The 18,583-nt window shown below is 48.0% G+C and overlaps 5 protein-coding genes across 5 annotated transcripts; 2 read left to right on the forward strand and 3 right to left on the reverse strand.

Moving 5' to 3' along the window:
- Positions 1 to 325: 325 nt before the first annotated feature.
- On the forward strand, positions 326 to 3,494 carry I303_102493 (uncharacterized protein; the record flags this gene model as incomplete). Its single annotated transcript, XM_018405847.2, has 3 exons — positions 326 to 1,932; positions 2,000 to 3,245; positions 3,408 to 3,494. 3 exons carry the CDS (start codon positions 326 to 328, stop codon positions 3,492 to 3,494), a joined length of 2,940 nt encoding a protein of 979 aa, XP_018264341.2.
- Positions 3,495 to 4,283: 789 nt separating this feature from the next.
- On the reverse strand, positions 4,284 to 5,501 carry I303_102494 (septum-promoting GTP-binding protein 1; the record flags this gene model as incomplete). The annotated part of the gene is made up of 7 exons (XM_018405848.1): positions 4,284 to 4,343; positions 4,422 to 4,499; positions 4,582 to 4,701; positions 4,847 to 4,999; positions 5,085 to 5,163; positions 5,247 to 5,330; positions 5,425 to 5,501. 7 exons carry the CDS (start codon positions 5,499 to 5,501, stop codon positions 4,284 to 4,286), a joined length of 651 nt encoding a protein of 216 aa, XP_018264342.1.
- Positions 5,502 to 6,246: 745 nt separating this feature from the next.
- On the forward strand, positions 6,247 to 8,622 carry I303_102495 (uncharacterized protein; the record flags this gene model as incomplete). Its single annotated transcript, XM_018405849.1, has 5 exons — positions 6,247 to 6,622; positions 6,695 to 6,830; positions 6,902 to 6,993; positions 7,054 to 8,354; positions 8,479 to 8,622. The coding sequence occupies 5 exons, from the start codon at positions 6,247 to 6,249 to the stop codon at positions 8,620 to 8,622; spliced, it is 2,049 nt and encodes a 682-aa protein (XP_018264343.1).
- Positions 8,623 to 8,968: 346 nt separating this feature from the next.
- I303_102496 (uncharacterized protein) lies at positions 8,969 to 12,726 on the reverse strand (the record flags this gene model as incomplete). Its single annotated transcript, XM_018405850.1, has 9 exons — positions 8,969 to 9,627; positions 9,714 to 10,685; positions 10,766 to 10,892; positions 11,031 to 11,244; positions 11,352 to 11,434; positions 11,561 to 11,858; positions 11,973 to 12,160; positions 12,329 to 12,436; positions 12,622 to 12,726. The coding sequence occupies 9 exons, from the start codon at positions 12,724 to 12,726 to the stop codon at positions 8,969 to 8,971; spliced, it is 2,754 nt and encodes a 917-aa protein (XP_018264344.1).
- A 679-nt stretch (positions 12,727 to 13,405) lies between these two features.
- On the reverse strand, positions 13,406 to 18,492 carry I303_102497 (uncharacterized protein; the record flags this gene model as incomplete). The annotated part of the gene is made up of 14 exons (XM_018405851.1): positions 13,406 to 13,594; positions 13,714 to 13,924; positions 14,038 to 14,271; positions 14,343 to 14,509; positions 14,599 to 14,745; positions 14,812 to 14,927; positions 14,997 to 15,135; positions 15,198 to 15,653; positions 15,720 to 15,932; positions 16,008 to 16,284; positions 16,352 to 16,835; positions 16,896 to 16,998; positions 17,072 to 17,240; positions 17,312 to 18,492. The coding sequence occupies 14 exons, from the start codon at positions 18,490 to 18,492 to the stop codon at positions 13,406 to 13,408; spliced, it is 4,086 nt and encodes a 1,361-aa protein (XP_018264345.1).
- Positions 18,493 to 18,583: the final 91 nt, after the last annotated feature.

Here is an 18,583-nt window from a genome sequence, read left to right on the forward strand (position 1 = left end):
TTGGAATTGTTCGCCTTACTCGAAACATCATCGAAAAGTTGACCCCTCCCCGTGTCACCCTTTTCATTCTCATTTGATTGTCAGATTCAATCCATAATCCAGACCTTCTGATCGCCTTTTTCGCCCCTTTCCTTAGATTTACCTTTGCATTATTCCAGCCTAGACTGTCCTTTATCCCTGTACAAGCGCTTGGCCTGTGCATGTCGACTGTTTTTCCTCTTTCTTTTTCCCATATCAATCAGATGATGAACATCAAAGCTTAATATTGACATTTAGCGTTGTTATCAATTTTTCTAGACATTCCTGCCCTGTTGTGCCCTTCAGAATGGCATCACCTCCATCATCATTTGGTTCACCCGAATTACTCTGTTCTCCCACCTCACCGACGATAACATTCTCAGGTGATATTCCACCCGTTCCAGACCCCAAGGCAGCCTCAGCTTTCGCAGCGACTTCTCCTCTCGGACGATCCCCTTCGCCATACGCTGGATTAGGTCATCAGCGATCACGGTCAGAAACTGCTCATTTCCTGCGACCCAAAACCTGCTTTCCCAATAATCATCAGTACACACCTCCGACGTCGACTTCGAACCTGACTCCCTTCGTAGAGATGGTTCAACCTCATTCTCCCCTGCATCACCAACGGCCCTCCTCACCCTTTAATTCCGGATCAGTACCATCAGTCAGTCACTTTCCGGTTGGCGGACCTCATTCTCATAACCACGTCTCATCTTATGCGTCGTCCTCCCACCGCTTCCCGCCATTTGCGGCAGCAGCTGGAGGTCAAGGAGCCTTTTCAGCTTCGTCGACTCCTTCCCAATCACACTTTCCCAATCATTTTGTAGCACCGCATTCGCCTCCTTACGATCACGCTGGTCCATCCACACTACGTCGATACGCATCCCAAGGTCATCGATCCCAGTGGAAATTGAGACAACGAGCTACATCCGGGTCTCACGATTCGAATCTGCGCTGCTCGCCCGATTGCACCGCTGCCGAAGTCCCTTATCACCTTCTGGATACTGTCATTGGCCGAGCAAGTGTCAGCGACTTGCGCAGAATTACCACAAAGCCAATCAAGAGGAAAGCCGCGGATGACGAGGATATAGAGATGGAAGAAGAACTCACACCTTCTGCTACCCGTCCGAACATCCAGACTCGGCGGAGCCGCACCAGAACCTCTTTTCAAGGGCCTGGGCCCGTCACACCGGTTTTCGGTAATTCATTTGCTAAACCGCTAGCATTCGATCGGAAATTACTACAGAGCACCCCGCCTCTACCTCCTGTAGATCATCTTCGCGACCCGCCACTAGAAGGTGACTTCTTCGCCAACTATTTAAAATCAGGACTTGGCATCCATATGACATCGAATGCTATACTAGCTCACGGCATCGAACCTGAACTACCGTTCGACCTACCCCGATCCTCATCTGCTCCTGCCGTACCTCTTCTAGCTCAGCGCGATAGAGATTTGAGTGATGCCTCTGCGGATTCCGCCATATCAGCCGACGCTCTCGGCACTCACCACTTCGCGCATCAGGAGAAGAGTCATGATACGATCTCGCCGGTGGTCGCTTCTCCACAGCATCTGCCCGTCGCAAATCACGGAATAGGCTTACCGCCCGTTTCAAGCCGGTTTTCCTCCTTCAGCTCAGCTAGAAGGTTGGATCTAGGGGAGAAAGTAGGCTCGATAGGTCAAATTGTTGGTGATGCGTCAGAACTGACATCGTATCTGGGCGAAGATCTCGCTGCGGCACTCAAACAACGCCTACAGCCTGAACAAAGCGAGATGGTCAAAGAGATCAAGAGGAAAGAGGAAGTGCTCAGTGAAGCTGAGTGGAGTTTCGATGTGCCCTTAAATAAGGTATTCGGCGATGTTGTACGAGATTGGATTAAAGGCGTTGAGGACAAAGAACATCTTCAGGTGGTAGAGTGAGTCTTTTTACTGCTGACTAGCTTTCCGATCGGAGTTGTAGCTGATGATGTACTGTATCTCCAGATATGGATGCCACAAGGAGACACCCAATCCTGTGCTAGCAGAGACCGTCAAGACCCTAGCACTTCGATCAGCCCGTCCAGGACAGCCAAAAAAGGTATTATCGGTCACTCATCAATGCGATATCGATTTCGACACTCGGCTACTGCAAGCCAATCTAAGCAATCATCCTCAATCCTATCGCAAGATAAGATCGATCCCCTCACCAATGATCTTGACCTCGTTCAGCTTCTCCGGATTCATCGATCCTTCTTTACCGCCAAACTCGATCGACGTTGCGCTATGTACGAATGAGCTAAGTAAGCTTCACGGTGCGATCCAACCCAAACCTTTACACATGTTCACCTCTCAGGCCGAAGAGCGAGAACAACGGTCCGAAAAAGATCTCAGTGCATGGCTCAAAGTTCGCGCCAAGGAGGTCAAATCTGGTGGTATACTAGCGTTCTCGTTTGCAGTAAGGACCGCTCCGACACTTACGGCTGAGCGTGATCGATCTCAAGGCCGGCGGACACCAAATGCAGAAGGTATTACTGGTACCGGCATGAAATCTCGTCCACCTAAAGGATCACCTGGTAATTATTCGATGAGTCTACCTACCTCTCCTCGAACATCGGTAGACGACAGTATGGCCGATGGCAACATTGTTGCGGCCACAAATATCACTCCAATGACCGAAATCAATAATAGTCCATTCGTACCTGGTCCTCCACTACCTTCTCCACCCATGACGTCCAGCGGCAAGACCCGAAAATACCGACCGGACATATGGCAAGCGATGTCCCATGCTCTGTCACCTGCGATCCAACGACTAGTCAGTTTAGGCGAGATCAAAACTCAAGTCGCACCTCTTTTGGTAGATGTACCCTATTGGCCTAGGACGTTGGAATCTATACAATCTACACTGTCAAAGAATTACAACGAGTGGGAAACCCTCATTCAACCATCCGCCGTCGGGCAAAGTTCAGAAGAGATGCTTCGAACTTCTTCGACTGAAAGTCGGGCTTCAGGATTGCATGAGAACGAATATTCACCTGAAGAGAGGAAAGAATGGGAAGAATCAGGAGTGAAGATCTTCAGATTGACCCATCCGGCATGGATCGATTATCGGAAAGGTAAAATCGATCGAAATGGATATGCCAAGCGTATCTCGATGTACGTCAGATCAGTATATGAGAGTCATCTGAAGAAAGTGTTAAGAGAGAGGGGGAGGATGGATATCAGTCAGTGCGAGACGACTGTTCAAGAACTTGTGAGTCTCGCTGTCGTCACGTCGTTACGTCCTTACACCGTCTTTCCTACGCAATCGCCCGTTGCCCATTGACGCTTGACCCTTGACCTCAACCCTTGTACTGTAATCACTGTGCTGTAGAGAAAGCATGCTGATCTTGTTCGAATCCGAATTTGTGTTTAGTTCAAAGTACTAGTCGAGAAATGTGAATTGGGGGCATTGGACGCACTGGAGATCGATGTTGGGATAATTGTATTGCGAAGAAGGTAACCTCAGCATATGAGGAGAAGTGGACCAGGCGACGATGGAATGAGGCAACGAACGACAAGAACGACATTATTGACGTCTACTCGTACGACACAATACGAAATCTAATGAAACCTAATAACATGAATAACATAAGTTATATATAGATGATCCCCAAAACGTTGTATAGGAACACAGTGGTTAGTGGTACATGGAAAATCTGTTCATATCTCAGCATACAGCTTCTGAGCTGTGCATGTGCATCTGTTTTGACATTATATATATATGCATTTGACTTGTACGAGTGTTTCGTTTCGGCCTTCTAAATCTCCCCCTTCCCCGGAATATTGAGTTGGATAGGCAATGGACTGAAAGGTCGAGTGGTTTATGATCCTGTACAATACTGTACTGTAATGTAATGTACATCTGATGAAATGATGGATGAAGACCAAGAGAGAAAGGAACGAAAGTATGATATCAACTGAGAAGTATAAATTTGTAGGATTGTTGGTATGTTCTGAATGAGGGGTGGATGAACAGTACAAAACAGAGCAAGAGCAGTACCAGAGTAACCAAGAACAAAAACCGGGAAAACGAACGATGCGAGGTATATCTGAGAATTAGGTATGATCATGAAGCACGAGGATATGATGTATATTGAATGGCTGTCAACTGATTTGAGGTACCAATGTGGAGAATCGCTCTTTGCCCTGTTTTTTCTATCGTCTCGACCTTTTCCTTTCTATCATATCTCTCCGATCTTAGCGATCTTCAGCTTTTCTGACGTACCTGGATGGTACTTGAAGTTGCTGATCACACGTCGACGTATAGTAAGATCGGTTCGCCCACTTCGTCGATCTCCGGTATGACACACTAGGTAGCACATTGTTTCAATCATCAGAACGTGTCGGCACAATCATGTCAAAGAGAAGGTTCGTTCAGATCACTCACCTTCAGATCGAACGCTTTGGCTAAGACGATTTTGAAAATCTTCTGGACGTTTATGGAATGTGATGTCGAGCAGAAGATCTGTTGTACATGATAATCAGCTCATGCAGATCATTCCGGATCCTCTGTGGGGCCTATCCTGCTGAGTACGCTGATGACTCACCAGAGGAGCATGCATAGCTTTGGAGAATCGCTTAGCCTGCTTCGTGATTTCTTCTTGCTCTTCTCGGGGGAATGAAGCGAATTGGTCGTATTTCGTCCCTATCAGGACCGGTATGGCGGTCTATCGTGACGATAACAATAGACAAAGTCAGTAAGGCCAGGTCAACCATTTCGTGCATATGCCAGAGGAGACCCATGTGAGAGTATTTCTCATGTGGTCACAACTCTCGATACGAGTGAGAATGTCATATCATATCAGAACTCACCTTATTGAAACCCCTTGCTTGTCTATACCACTCCTTCACACTATTCAAAGTCGCTTTCCTCGTTAGGTCAAACATGAATAATATCGCGACTGCGTCATTCGATACTAGCGGTAACATCGAAACAAATTCTCGTTGACCACCTAAATCCCATATCTAGGCATCGCAAAGCAATTAGATCAAGTTTCATCAGCTGGAACTGATCAATGAAATGACAGCTCATTGCGTGAAGTGGACTTACCGAAAATGTTATCTCTGTATTTCGTATTGTTATAGCCTTCTCCATAAAATTCACTCCTAGCGTTTGTATGTAATCCTCGCTGATAGTCGCGAGGTGCTGATCAGCTGAGGCATCGTAGAGCCTGACTCCACAGCTGAGACTATATACGAGCGCAACACTCACTCGAAACTCCCTTCTACGTATTTGACCATCAATGACGTTTTACCTATCTGGGAATCGCCGACCATCCCGACTTTCAATACGATACTGCAGCACGTACGCATTGTCAGCTACTCCAGAGCATTTAAAGAGGGGTTATCCCTTGGCCGGGAGGATTATATATATGGAAAGCGATACTTACGAATTCCGGTCTCCTCCTTCGCCGCCTGATACCCTTCCACTGCCCGAGCCGGATGATGTGTATCCTTGGTCCGTCATGATGCTGTTTGAGGCTGAATGGCGCGAAATGGGTCGGGAGGAGTTTCAAAGGATAAGCTGAGGGATGGCGATGGAGAACGGTATAAATGAGCTGGAAATCTAGCTTGCTAAACGGTCCGAAGGAGGGGTATTGACGAAGATGAAGGACTGGTAATGCCGAAGAGCGTTTCAATCAATGTGCTGATATTGAAAAGGATGAGCAAGCACACTGCTGATAAGCTGAGGATTTAATCACCTCGGAGTGCTTGCGATGCGAAGTAGAGATGGATCGAATGCAAAGGAAAGGAAGTTATGATTTTATGCTGGTCCTGCTTGTTCAACCAGGAAACGGAGCTCGGACCTGTTTTATGATGGTCGATTGATGGGACCGGACAGAGAAAGAAAGTGGATTTTTTTGGTGGTTTGAGTGATTTTCGTGAGAGCGTGAGTGATCGTTAGGGAGCGTGCGAGTGTGAGACTATCTGAGCTGTATCGAGATCTAGAGAAGGAGAGAAATGTCTGTTTGTAAGACTGATTTGTTGCTTGTTGCTTGTTGCTTGTTGCTTTTGCTTTTGCGCATAGACGTCTTGGAGAACGCGTCGACATTATACTAAATGGGAGGATGATTTACATTTCATGTTGATTTCCTTCGCATCTACCGAACCCAATTGTCACTTTCGGCCTTCATAGATGACTGTCGATGAAAACCGATATATGACATCGAACTTGGCTACTTCAGCAGACTACAAGAAGAGAGCGACCCAATATGTCGCTAGCAAGACTGGCACGCTCTGCACCCAGATGTCTTGCTCGTCAGCCGAGCCGCCAGCTGCCAAAATATGGGGCTTTATCGAAAAATAACCTCCGAAGTGCCCGCCTAAGCCATACGACCGTTTGCACCCTTCTTGTGAAGCGACATGCATCGACAGCTACTGCTATCAAGCCTCCCGAGCCAATACCGATACCGACTGAAATTATCACACCGCCGATAAAGCCAGTACCGGGTGCAGGGGATATCACGCCTGTGTTAGAAGATATACGGAACATGCTAGACAGTCAGATAGGGGGCGATGATGTGTGGTCGAGAAGACTGCGAGATACTTTAGACGACCTGACAGCAGAACGCAGAGGGCGAATAGCGGGTATGTTCCTGGAACAGACATGATTCTGCGCGGCAGTGACTGACAGCTGATAATCCATTATGTGCTCGGCAGTCATCGGAGATGATCTCGCTGGACCGAAAGATGTGGTATCTGCTCTACTGCAAGATCCCCTGGCAGACACGGATGAGAGTCGAGCAGCTTTGTTGAGTAGACATGAAGGTGCGAACATCGAGGTGTTCCAGATTGGGTAAGTTGTCTCCATCTGACTCGGCGGAATAGTTTCGAGTCGTTCAGATGCTGAGTCAAATCAATGAGTAGTCACGGTCCGTTGCCGCAACGAGAAGCAGAAGCTTTGTCCTTGAACGCTTCGTGGCTCCAAGCTACAGGCTATGACGTTGTAGAAGTCAATAGTGGGCGACAGATCCTTCATAGAGTGGTAAGGAGATGAGAGCTGATGCTATCGATTGCAGTAAAAACGGCCGAAGATACAATTTCGACCCTTCTTTCAACCGATTCCTTACTGCTAGTCTTGGATCCTATTCGGCTGATCGATACTCCCCAATTGTCAGCCATACTTCCCCTTGTTCTCTCTCGCGGATCAGTACATTTCGTCATCAATGGACACCTGCCTCCTCATACCTCTCAATCAGCTATCGAAAGCAAATTACGCGATCAACTCTCTCGCATAAAGGTTGATCCGATAGACGATGTCACCTTCAATCCCGCCAACATTCCTATATCGTTTGTGAAAGCTGAGAAAGCTTTGGACGCTCTTGATGCCTTAGCAGCGGGTCTGGGAGATAATGGACCCTCAACCTCGACATCGAAAACAAAAGCTTTCGAAATTTTCCAACGACAGTTTCTGGAGTCTCACATTGGTCCACTTCAATCTTCTCTTCTCAGTTCCCTACAATCCTTCCCTGAACCTCAGCTATCCACCGCTCGACAAAATGCCGCTCTTGCCCTTTCGCACATCGAGAAGGTGATATCGCATGATCGAGATATCGTAAAGGACGCTCAACACACCGTCTCGGAACTGCGTCGAGGCGCTTCTCAAGGCGCATCGAAAGCCAAGCATCTCAGCGTCGCCAGCAGAGGTATAGAGGGTGGTTTGGTAGAAGGTAGTGTGGAGTACGATATGGATCGAGTGAAGAGCGGGCTGGAAGAGAAATTCTTGGGAAGATTAAGCTGGTTAGGCTTGATAGGAAGGACACGGGTGGATGATATCCAATTTGAGCTTTCGAGCTATCTATCGAACCAATTTGGGAAAGACTTAGAAAGGCAGATTATCTTCGAAACTGGCCAATTATCGAATCTGCAATTACATCTAGACCATAAATCCGATCATACAATACGGCGACTTTCGCATCCTACCCATACACCATCGACCACCCACCCTTTCACATCGCCTTTACTTCTCAATCACTTATCGACGTTATCCTTATCTATCCCTCCTCTGTCGCCTACGTCGCTCTTAACGCCCATCTCCACACGGCGAGATCAACTCCTGAATCAATCTATACCGCGCTTACATTCCTCTGCTCAACGAGCTTTGCTGACCACCTACGCAACGTCTTTGTTGGGTGTATCGTTATCGTGGATCAGCTATGTGCCGCCTATCAGTCTGAACTCGGGAGCTACCGCCGCAGGATTAGGTATACTGAGTATCGTAGCTTCCCTAGCACTCGGTCAGAGGTTGTGGGGCAAGGCGCAAAAGAAGTTCTGGAGAGATTGGAAGAGGATAACACATATGATGAAAGGTGATCTCGAGGTGAGTTGCTGTATTTATGGGATACCCTTGAGCATTAGACGAGGGGAAGAAGGGAAAAACATCCATGACCTGACTGAGCTTGGAACTGGGGCTGAAATTGACCACTGGAATATGATGCTCGTAGACACGTTTCGACGCCGCATTGCAAACTCAAGTACTGGCAAAACCACTAGCGGCGGCTGATGGGCTGGAAAAGCTCATAGAGAAACGTGAGAAGAGGTTGGACGAGTTGCAGGATACGGTGAACTCGTTGAGTAAGAGGATATAGCGGTATATGCTTTGGTCGGATTGGACTCGGCACTATTCATATATCATCGGATGGTATGGAAATCTCGTACTTTGAGGATGATAAAATGCGTCCCCGTAAATACCTTGCATATTGATATATCGCCACTAGTCAAATGCAGCATACTTCATGCACTGGCATTGGCATTGGCATGGTCATCGAGATCGTTATTCCGATCTTCCTTCGAACCGTATCTGTGTGGACATATCGAGTACCAAATTTCACAATGACAGCACTCTCGAGGAAGCACAGACAACTCTCTCTTCACACAAGATCATTCATTGACACTAAATCATCAAGATTACGGGAAGGGAGATTGATAATCATTTCAAATCATATTCGCCATCCCGTATCTACTTCTATACTTCTCCGATCCCGTCGTATTGGCCCTCATAATTTTCGCTTGCGGCATCACGGTTATATATGGTCTCGCGAAGCTGCTTGCTGAAGAAGGGAGAGTTGGCGATTCAGGCATCGGATAATCTGAGCTTGATCGTGACTTGCGTGTACCCGTATCCGTCTTTGTCTTCGTGCCCCTCTGCATCTTCGACTGCAGTCGTGATTGAGGCTGTATCGAATTGGTTCCTTCATTTTCGTTGACTGCAAGATCCAAATCCAACGATCTTTGAAGTGAAGAAGAAGAAGGTTGACTCCTCGTATGGCTCTGCGCTCGAGCCGTAATCGCTTTGGTAATCCTCGCTTCATGGACGTCGATTGTCGAATATGTCGGAGTCAACTCTTCACTCCCACTTCCATTATGACTCTCAGTTCCCATCGGCGAATGCGCGCCTTGTTGCTGCATGAAGCCAGGTCTGGGATTGGGCAGATACATCTCTGTTGGCGCTTCCGATGATAATGCAGAAGGTATTTCAGATAGATCAGATTGATATGTCCTTCTATCTCTAGATGTCTCTTTCAGCCAGGTGGCAGGCTGTATAGCTGTAGCAGTAGCTGTGGTGGTAGAGGTACTGCCATGTTTCGAATCGCCTATCCACGTATGCAGAACATCCACAGATCAGCGTCCGCAAGCTTCTCAGCTCATGACCGAGGAGCCGGTAGGTAGCGTTACTCACCCTCGATGAAGCTCGTCACGTTAATGTGCGTCAAATCAGATCTCATCCTCCCATGACCATACCCTTTGTTTCCCATCTCACCGTCTGTGGTGTGATTTTGCTGAGCGAACGGTCTGATAGGTAACGACAATGGCATATCCTCATTATCCACATCCACCTCTAACCTTCCACCAGATGGGCTTCCTACGACCCTCTCAGGCGGTCTAGGGAAATTCGGCGGAATATCTAATATCCCACTTGATTGTCTTGAAGTTCCCGTTGAATGCATCATCTCAGATCCCCTACTTTCTCTGCTCAACCCCGTACCTCTACTTTGATTTGGCATTGCTTGCGTCTGTGTACCAGCTTCTTGGCCCAGAACGAGCAGTCTTGCACCGGGCGAAGAGATCGTTCGACGTATACCTACCAAGTGATTGAAACTATTCTGCGAATACCTTGAATACCTTGAGAGGTTGTTAAATATCGTTTGACTTGATCGACGTGCAGGTTCAGGCGAAGCAGGACTGCTTTTGAGCTTGTATCGATCGTCTTTCGAGGGTAACGAAGGATTCGGGCTCGGGCTCGGAGACGGCGTGAACCTGCCACCGAACGTATTTTGATGCGTCTCATATGTACTCATAGCTGATTCCGTAGTCGAACTGCGCTGGTAAATGTGCTGTGATTGCTGATGAGTTTCTCGAGAAGTCAGATCCAGGCGTTGCTCCACATCGTCTGCACCAAGGTATTGGGAGTGCGTGTGCGCCGATAAGACCCAAGTTTTGATTCGTGATGACACCGAAGCGCGAGATTGTCTGGATATTGAGTTGGACTTGTCTCTTCTTGTCAGAGCTAAGCCGGTAGAATACCGCCTGGCCATCGTCGCTGTGGCTGGATGGAAAGAGACGCGTTTCGATGGGACCAGTGGCGGAGGAGAGGGGGTACTGATTGATGGAGGCGAGACGCGGAAAGTCGATGCTGTCGGGGTCGATAAGCCTGTGTCATAACAAAACGAGAGCATGCGCTGAGCCTGCGAATCTATTCCTTGTTGTACTGTATGTCGGCAGCAGACTCACCTTCAAACTGATTTTGTGCATGATCACGTCGATCAGGGCTCGTCGTACTCAGCCGACGCGATGGGATATCGAAAGTGGAAGCTGCGTCGCTGAAATCCATGATCATTTGAGAGGTGATCAAGACGTACTACACCATTTTGTCCAACGCAGGGTCAGAAAAGCCAACAAATATCTGTCCATCAGCGTCAATACATCAGAGGCAAGGGAGCGAATGTGGCGGATCGGTGACATGATACGGTATGTTCATGACTGGAGGATCACATACGATCTGGACAGCCTGGAACAAACGTCCAACGACTGTATCTGAGAATCCCAACGAAGCTAACGAGCCAAGAACCACTACGAGTCCGAGGACGATGCCTCCTAATAGACCACCATATTGCCGCGCCACTTTCATACGGAATGGAGGGGAAGTCTGGGTGATGTGGTAGATTGGACAAGAGCTGAAAAGGAGGTATAGGATCAATTGGAGGGAAAAGCTATGAAATTGGAATGATACAGAAGTCAGCAACTTGACCGTCTTTCAATAAGTGGGATCGAAGATCCTGCGCAGAAGGTGTTGTACAGTATGGTAGTATGGACTGACTCGGTAAGGTTCACATGCCTAAAGAGTTTGACATCCGCTTTCGCTTGCATGAAATCGAATAAGAAGCCGATCCTCCAGGTCAACTATCAGATTCGCCAATCACAATATCAGTGATTTTTCGAATCGCTGCAGCACTGCAACTCCGCCGGCGTTTCACCCGGACTACAAGTTTGCAGAACAGAATGAGGTATTTGCCAGACTTGACTCACCTCAAGGGCGAAAACACAGAATACAACAACTAAGATTGCCCATCTGGTCAACCGCCCGACCATCTTTCCAGAATCCGTATTTTCGAATTGATCGCAGGGTATCTGATGATTCTCAATCAGATTAGTCGTGAATGATCTCGGTCGTTTCTCATTGTCGTGGTCGTGGTCGTGGTCGTACCCGTGGCCGTCAGCGTTCCTAGGATTATGAGGCAAGTCGAGGCTGCTATTCGATACTGATATCTTCGTATTGGTATCTGCTCTTGCTTTTCGATTATCTTCCAGGGAGAAATGGAAATACCTACATTCCAACCCCACACAGAAGTATAAGCTTTTGAGCACCTCACTTGTACAACATACAACATAAGCTTGAGTGGGGTGGGAGTTCAGTATTTATAGCTCTGCAAATACTCACAATAATCTTGTACCGCTCGAAGTAGCCAACAGGATCTGCTTGACAGTCAACATCGTCAAAATAAAACTCTTTAAGCCGGCCTCCTGGATGGACTGGAATGTGAAAGCTGCCACTTGGTCCGAATGGTAAAACATCCCCACGAGGTTGAAGAGCGAGGCGAAACATGCCGTTAGGGCTGAAGTCTGGAGCTGCAAACGCAAAAGCAAAGTCAGATACATGCGATTGTATTGACAATCAGAGCTTATCAATAAGCCTGCTCCGATAACAACAAGAAGAAGGGCCCATGCTTTCTATCACCATCGGGATGGAGGAGAGTAGGGTAAAGTGATCTGATCGAGATCTGTCTGATGACTCACAAGAATGATGCAATTGCTGGACCGATTGAAAGTCGAATAAAAAGTGATGAGTGTCAAGCCGAGGAAACCTAATGCCAGAAAAGGCGTATCGGCAAGGATGATTTCGATCTAGGGAGGTGGGTGGGCATTGGCGGGTGAGCGTTGGTGGGTGAACAAGTCTATCAGCCTAAGTTCTTCCAAATATCTGACCTGAATCCGGAAGAGTTTGTTTTCAGACATCATGCAGTAGGATAACGATCCGATGTGACTCGATATGTGGACAATTATGAGCCGAAGCATCAAGGTTGACTCACCAACGAAGGTCCAGCATCCTGTGAAGAAGAACTAGAAGACGAAGAAGAAGAAACGAGTGTCGAATTGTCGTTTGTGTAAACCGGTTGATTGAGTGAATCGATCATCTTCCTTGAATTATGTCTACTGGTACATGTAATCCACTATGCCATCTAGGCTCGTCGATAAGACTGGTCGATAAACCGTCTTGCAAGCACGCAAGTATTCAAGTATGGCGTATAATCTAAATCACATTAGACTTCAAGCGAAATTTGACATGTCGGTCATTGTCTTCAGCTCATCAGTGATATCACTGTCAAGAAAGGTCAGTCAATGATCTTCGTCCTCGTCGTGCATCTGCAAAAGACTAGTGAGAAAGGATATCGTCCTATTATAACCTGATTGAAGCTTCAGTCCTTTTAGCGTCCCATCAGGGTACAGTGCGACATGGTTGTTTCAACCTGAACGACTAGATGACTCGGGAAGGCCACTTGTCGATCTACTCAACAACCGAACAGCCCGTCGTCAAGTTGTCCGAGACGACTGCGTCCCGTCTCTAAGCAATTTCCACTCTTGGTCGAGCAGCAAGCAGCAACCAACGAAGCAATAAATCAATTTGCCTTCACGCCCACAAGGCATTGGAGGACTAAATGCATCCTGTTACCCTGTCCATGGACATACAAGTCATATCAACTACTCGTAGTCATAAGATGAGTCTAGATCTAGACGAGCAATCATCCATCACACTGCTTATTCTTATTGATTCCCCGATGACAAGGTGAAGTACAGAATCTGACCTGTCTCTACCTAAGATTCCCCGATCTCCCACCCTTCGATACTCATAGACAAAGCATGTAAATCGATCAAATACGTATTCAGCTCGCTTGACGGAGCCTCATCTTGCTCTGCTTTACATTGCAGGTTGAGCATCGTATTGTAGTCGTCAAATGCGAAATGGGGTTTCGGTACTGCGTTTTTAAGCTCTTCAAGCATTTCCTATCACGCAAAGAGGAGCAATGACAAGGAATGTCAGCAAGTCAAGAAATTAGTTTTATTTGTAATTCCCACAAGGATTACACGCCATTTGCAAGAACATAGACGCAGAGCAGACTCACCTTTGGCCCCTTCTCATACAGATCCCAATATTCCATCGCTCGTCCTAATTGTCCCTCTTTAGCAGCCGGAGCTATACCTCTCAAAGTCTGCTGTAAAGCCAAGATATCCCTCTTGATCTTCCTGACTCCAGCGGGGTTGACCATCTTGATATTCTTAGAGGAAGTGATGAACACCTGATCGACCAATTGACCCAACCCACGGAAGACGAATCTGCGTTGCGAAGCAAAATCAGTAAGCGAATGAGCTATTTTTACGCTAGTTGACAACAGTGACGCGGGACTTTTGAGATGGTCCATGCATCAGCATCAGGGGGAGAGACTCACGAATGATCTTCTCCAAGTATAGTCCGCTCAGCAATCTCTTCAATCTCCATGAGAGTCGAGTTCAGATCCAAGACATCTGAATCAGGCTCAAGAGCCTCGCTCTCTAATCTGAAATCTCCCTTGCGTAGTGATGCTCCGAGATTGCATATGACTCGACATCGGATCTCCAATCTGATGGTATTGAGCACCATTTCGGCGAGCTGTTCGTATGTCTGGATGATCGCTTCGTAACGCCTGGCCAAGCTCATCAGCTATGTGTCCGCCAGAGCGTTTGGACTGCATGCATATAAATTGAAAAAACTTACTGAGCCATTGCCTGAGTCAGCGGGAGTCTGGGGACATCATTACCTAGCACGGGTACCGGAGCTGGGGCAGGAGCTGACATGAAATCTGTTGGCGGATGCTCGTTGTCTGGCGAAAGCGGTTCTTCTGCGACACTTTGCAGGTCGAGTAAAGAGTCGATGAACCATCGCTAATTACGCATTTCCAAGGTCAGCTCAGAAATGAGTGTACGATGAGAAAAGGGAAGAGGCAAAATGAGAGGGGTAGAGGGGTGCTCACCAAACTCTGCGACAAATTGCCCAAAGCCTCCAATTTCCTCATGGAATTGATCAAATTTTTCTCCACCAGTCCTTGATCGCCTAAGAGATCTAGCTCAAGCTTGATCTCTTTCTGCTCCACAGCAATCAATCCCGCTCGATCCATATCCTGAGTTAGTTTCCCCTTTGTCAGCTGTGTCCGTTTCCCATTCCGATGCGGAACCGTCAGACTCACGGGTACAGCTCGGACTTCAGTCAAGATCCTAATGACGTCTTCCCTCTGAGCCCAGACAGCAGGCAAAGCGAGTGGCGCGTTTGGCTCGTCGATCGTCGCTGGTAAGGAAGCAAGCTCTACAAGCATGTCACAACCATATCAGCATGGCGCATATATCAGTCACGCTGCTGAAGGATCTGACAGACCTTTGAACCTTGAGCTGCATTGTTGATAATATTGCACGATAACTCCAACAATCAACCGACTATAATTTTCTCGATGGAACGGTGTCGTCTGAAGCATCATACACAAGCTATGTATAAGGGCCATTACCCTGACACTCGACTAGATGATTTACTGCTGCATCAGCTAGATGCCCTCACCTCGCGTATTCCAGCTGGACATACCTTGAGAGGAGGAATGACAAATTCTTTTCCAGCATTCCTATCTACCTGATACGCGTCGTAACCACCGACAGCTTGCTGGAAGGAAGCCGTGACCTTTTCATCCAATTGAGGCAAGAACACTTTCACCACGAAATCTTCCAGCACCGTCGAAAAAGCTCCAGTGGCATCCTCGAATCCGGGAGGCACGATAAAGGTCGCTCGTTGGATCAGGGAGATGGTGGGTTGGAACAAGGTTGTGACGTTGAAAGCGTTAGGTGGGATCAATGTCCGGTGTTTGCCAGCTGTCGAATATCGATCATCCGAATCTGTCATTACCGTCAAAGTATTCTCTCCTGCAACTTGCATGGAGACTAGACCGGGTACAGATACTCGAAGTGCTTGTTGAAGCTGATCGTCTATCGGTTTGATCTCGTTCTGAACGGCCCGAGTATCCGTGTCGGCAAATTTGAACATTTGCTGAAGGTCACTCAGTCAGCCCTATCAGGTAAGGTAATCTCGCTTGAAGTGGCAAAAAAGGCTGACCTTTTGCTTGTCTCGAGCCCATTTGCCATCTCTCAGGACTTCATTGATGGTCGGTATAGGGTGTCGGTCGAGCGTAGAACCCTGACTATCATCCGTAAGATACGTCCGCAGAAGGGTTCGAACCTCCTGTTGCACAGGTCGCCAGACCTCTAGAACCGGTATGGTAAGCGACGTAGACGCATTTCGAAGGGAAGAATCCTTGAAGTCTCGTCTCTACGTGCAAGTCTCACGATAAGCTTCCAATGCGACACGGGTTGAAGCGTATATCCGGTAATTTAGTAGACTTACCGATGATATCCATCTAGCAACCTCGTACACGACCCTGTGACCTTCAAGCACGGCTGCTAATTTCGAATACAAGGTCCAAAAGAGATCTCTTAGTATCGCAGCATGTTGTGGCGGACCTGTAGCTCCAAGCGAAATCTCTATCCGATGAGTCTCGCCTGGTGCAAACAGCGATCGCCTTTTCAAGCTAGAATCAGGTCTGCTAGAATCGGATGAGGGACCAAGGAAAGACGTTGGCCGTCGAAGGGAATTATCTACTTCTTCTCGTCTTGCTTCGGACCTGCAACAGAAACGTCATAAGCTCAAGGACCTGGAGAATCTAAAAAAGCGGGTTGGTTCGGAATTACCTTTCTTCCACCTCGTCCAGGGTGGTCTCTACCAAAGCATGTATTTCTCCCGGCACTCTCTGCGAGATCATCTCCAATGCTGACCCAAGTTTACCCATAGCTGCTAATGCCTCTAACAGCGTCTCCATATAAGCGTAAGAATCAGCTTCTGGATTTCCTGGATCCGCAGATCCATGAGCTCCTCCCAGTAAGGATGACAAAGATCCATGCGAACCAGCTTGACCGATAGTGTTGGAGCCGCTGCGTTGATGCGATATGTTTGGTATATCAGGCGCAGAATTCAGGTCTGATTCTACGAATTCTAGGAGAGGGTCATGACTTGGCTTAGCAGCCAGTTGATTAAGGTATCTTGAGAATCTGGATGAGGGACCTGGGCCAGCTATCGGAGCAAGGTCACCATTGGTGGCTGACGCAGTGACGAGACTAATCTCGGAAGTGGGAGGAAGGGCTGGTAAATCTTGGCTCTGGGGCTCAATGATAGGTACTAATTCATTGCTGTCAGCCGACCATATGGAGCGTCAAGCTAATACGAGTGATGGCTTACGGGTCTGTTGTCCCGGCACATAAGCTTTCCACCTGGAATCACTGTAATACGTCTTCAGGTAGACGTGATTATGCAGTTCTTCCACCAGAATCTCCGTCAATGTCTGCGAAACGATCAGAACACATCAGCGGTGGACCGTCACTTTGCGAAACTGAGGCGTGGTCATGAGGACATACCGTTTCTTGGGATACAAAGTAAGCTCTAAGATCTGACAAAGCACCTATCTCCGCCAATTCGGATCTATTTATCGTCTTCAGGGATCTGACCAGTATCAATGCCGCTTGAAGGAATCTCTTGTCTCCTATGAGCGACTCCAGCTGATCTGGAATCTGCTTCAAGTGATCGCTGCGGAGAGCAAATTCGTGTATCAGCGTGCACCAAGCAAATGGAATGAAAGCTAAAAGACCGATGCTTACATAGTATCCAGTATTTTCAACATATCCCGTACCATTCTCTCTCTTGCTCTTATACCAGATAACTCAGACTTTCCTTTCCCCGCAAATCCATCTCGCGCCTCCCTCAGAGCTTCTTTCGACTTCTTGACCTGTTCCTGCGCTTTGCCGAGGGTAGCTATGAATGTGGCGTGTTGCGGTAACGAAGCAGCGAAGGACTGGAAATGAGCTTGGACAGCAGCTTGCAATGCCGAACTTAGATTTTCATGTAGGCGCAAGAAAGAAGATAAGCCCGGGTGGGGTCCAAGTGAAGAGGATGATCCCTGTGATAGAAGCGATAGAGCTAAAGTTGAAGGTGAAAAATCGGATTCCATCACGAATGGCCAATCCTTCTTGATATTCCGTAAAACATCATCAATATCACTGAATTTCCCACCATTACCGCTCTCTCCAACTTCCCATACTTCTTCGGTTCTAGCCTTATTCCTCGCTTCTGATCTATTGGGCCTTCTTGCTGTGGGTGGTGGCTGAGACGAATCTTGGTCTCCTCGCTGTCGAGACGCACTCATGAATGCCCCCACGACATTCCGTAATTTGTCTGTACCTGGACCACCGGTTGAGAAAGGCTGATTCGCCTGCTGAGCAGCTGCGGAAGTCTGTGCTCTTAGATCTGCACGCTGTGTTCGATCAGCTGCGAATGGGTCGGAGAACAGTGCATTTCCCCCTCCGCCGGGCAAGGTATGTTGTGGTGAGATTGGCGAGATGGGCGAATGGTTCATTACGTCCGACGAGCCTGATGGACGCCTATCGAATCCTGGTTGTTGACTGGTTTGGATGGGACGTAGGTCCTGCCGACGAGAAGGTACAGGTGCTGGTCCCGAGGGCAAAGATGGTGGTTGAGGTGCCTCTCTCATACGGGATCTAGCCGGTCGAGCTGGACTCGCCGGAGGTCCGCTTGAAGTAGGCATAGGTCGATTACTTGGTCCGCCATTCTGCCGTTGAGGCGGACCTAAGTGGCCATACCGATCAGGAGGTGAGAAAGCTTGAGGTTGGGAATGAGATTGTGGGGCAGGTGGTGCTTGCGAAAAAGATGGGTAGGGACCATTGTCGGAAGTGTAAGCTGATCGCAGGTCGTTAGGGATGTACGGCTGGGGTGCGGAGATCTTGAACCGCGATGAAGGAGGTCCGGCGTTGTTGCGGGACATCGCGAGCTGAGTGTCCTTGACCTTCTAGCACGAGGGCGCCATCAGTCACTTATGCAAGGCAGTATGAGATATAGGAATGTATCTGTTGTCA

Source organism: Kwoniella dejecticola, chromosome 3 (genome assembly GCF_000512565.2).
Source record: "Kwoniella dejecticola CBS 10117 chromosome 3, complete sequence".
NCBI classification, from domain to species: Eukaryota; Fungi; Basidiomycota; class Tremellomycetes; order Tremellales; family Cryptococcaceae; genus Kwoniella; species Kwoniella dejecticola.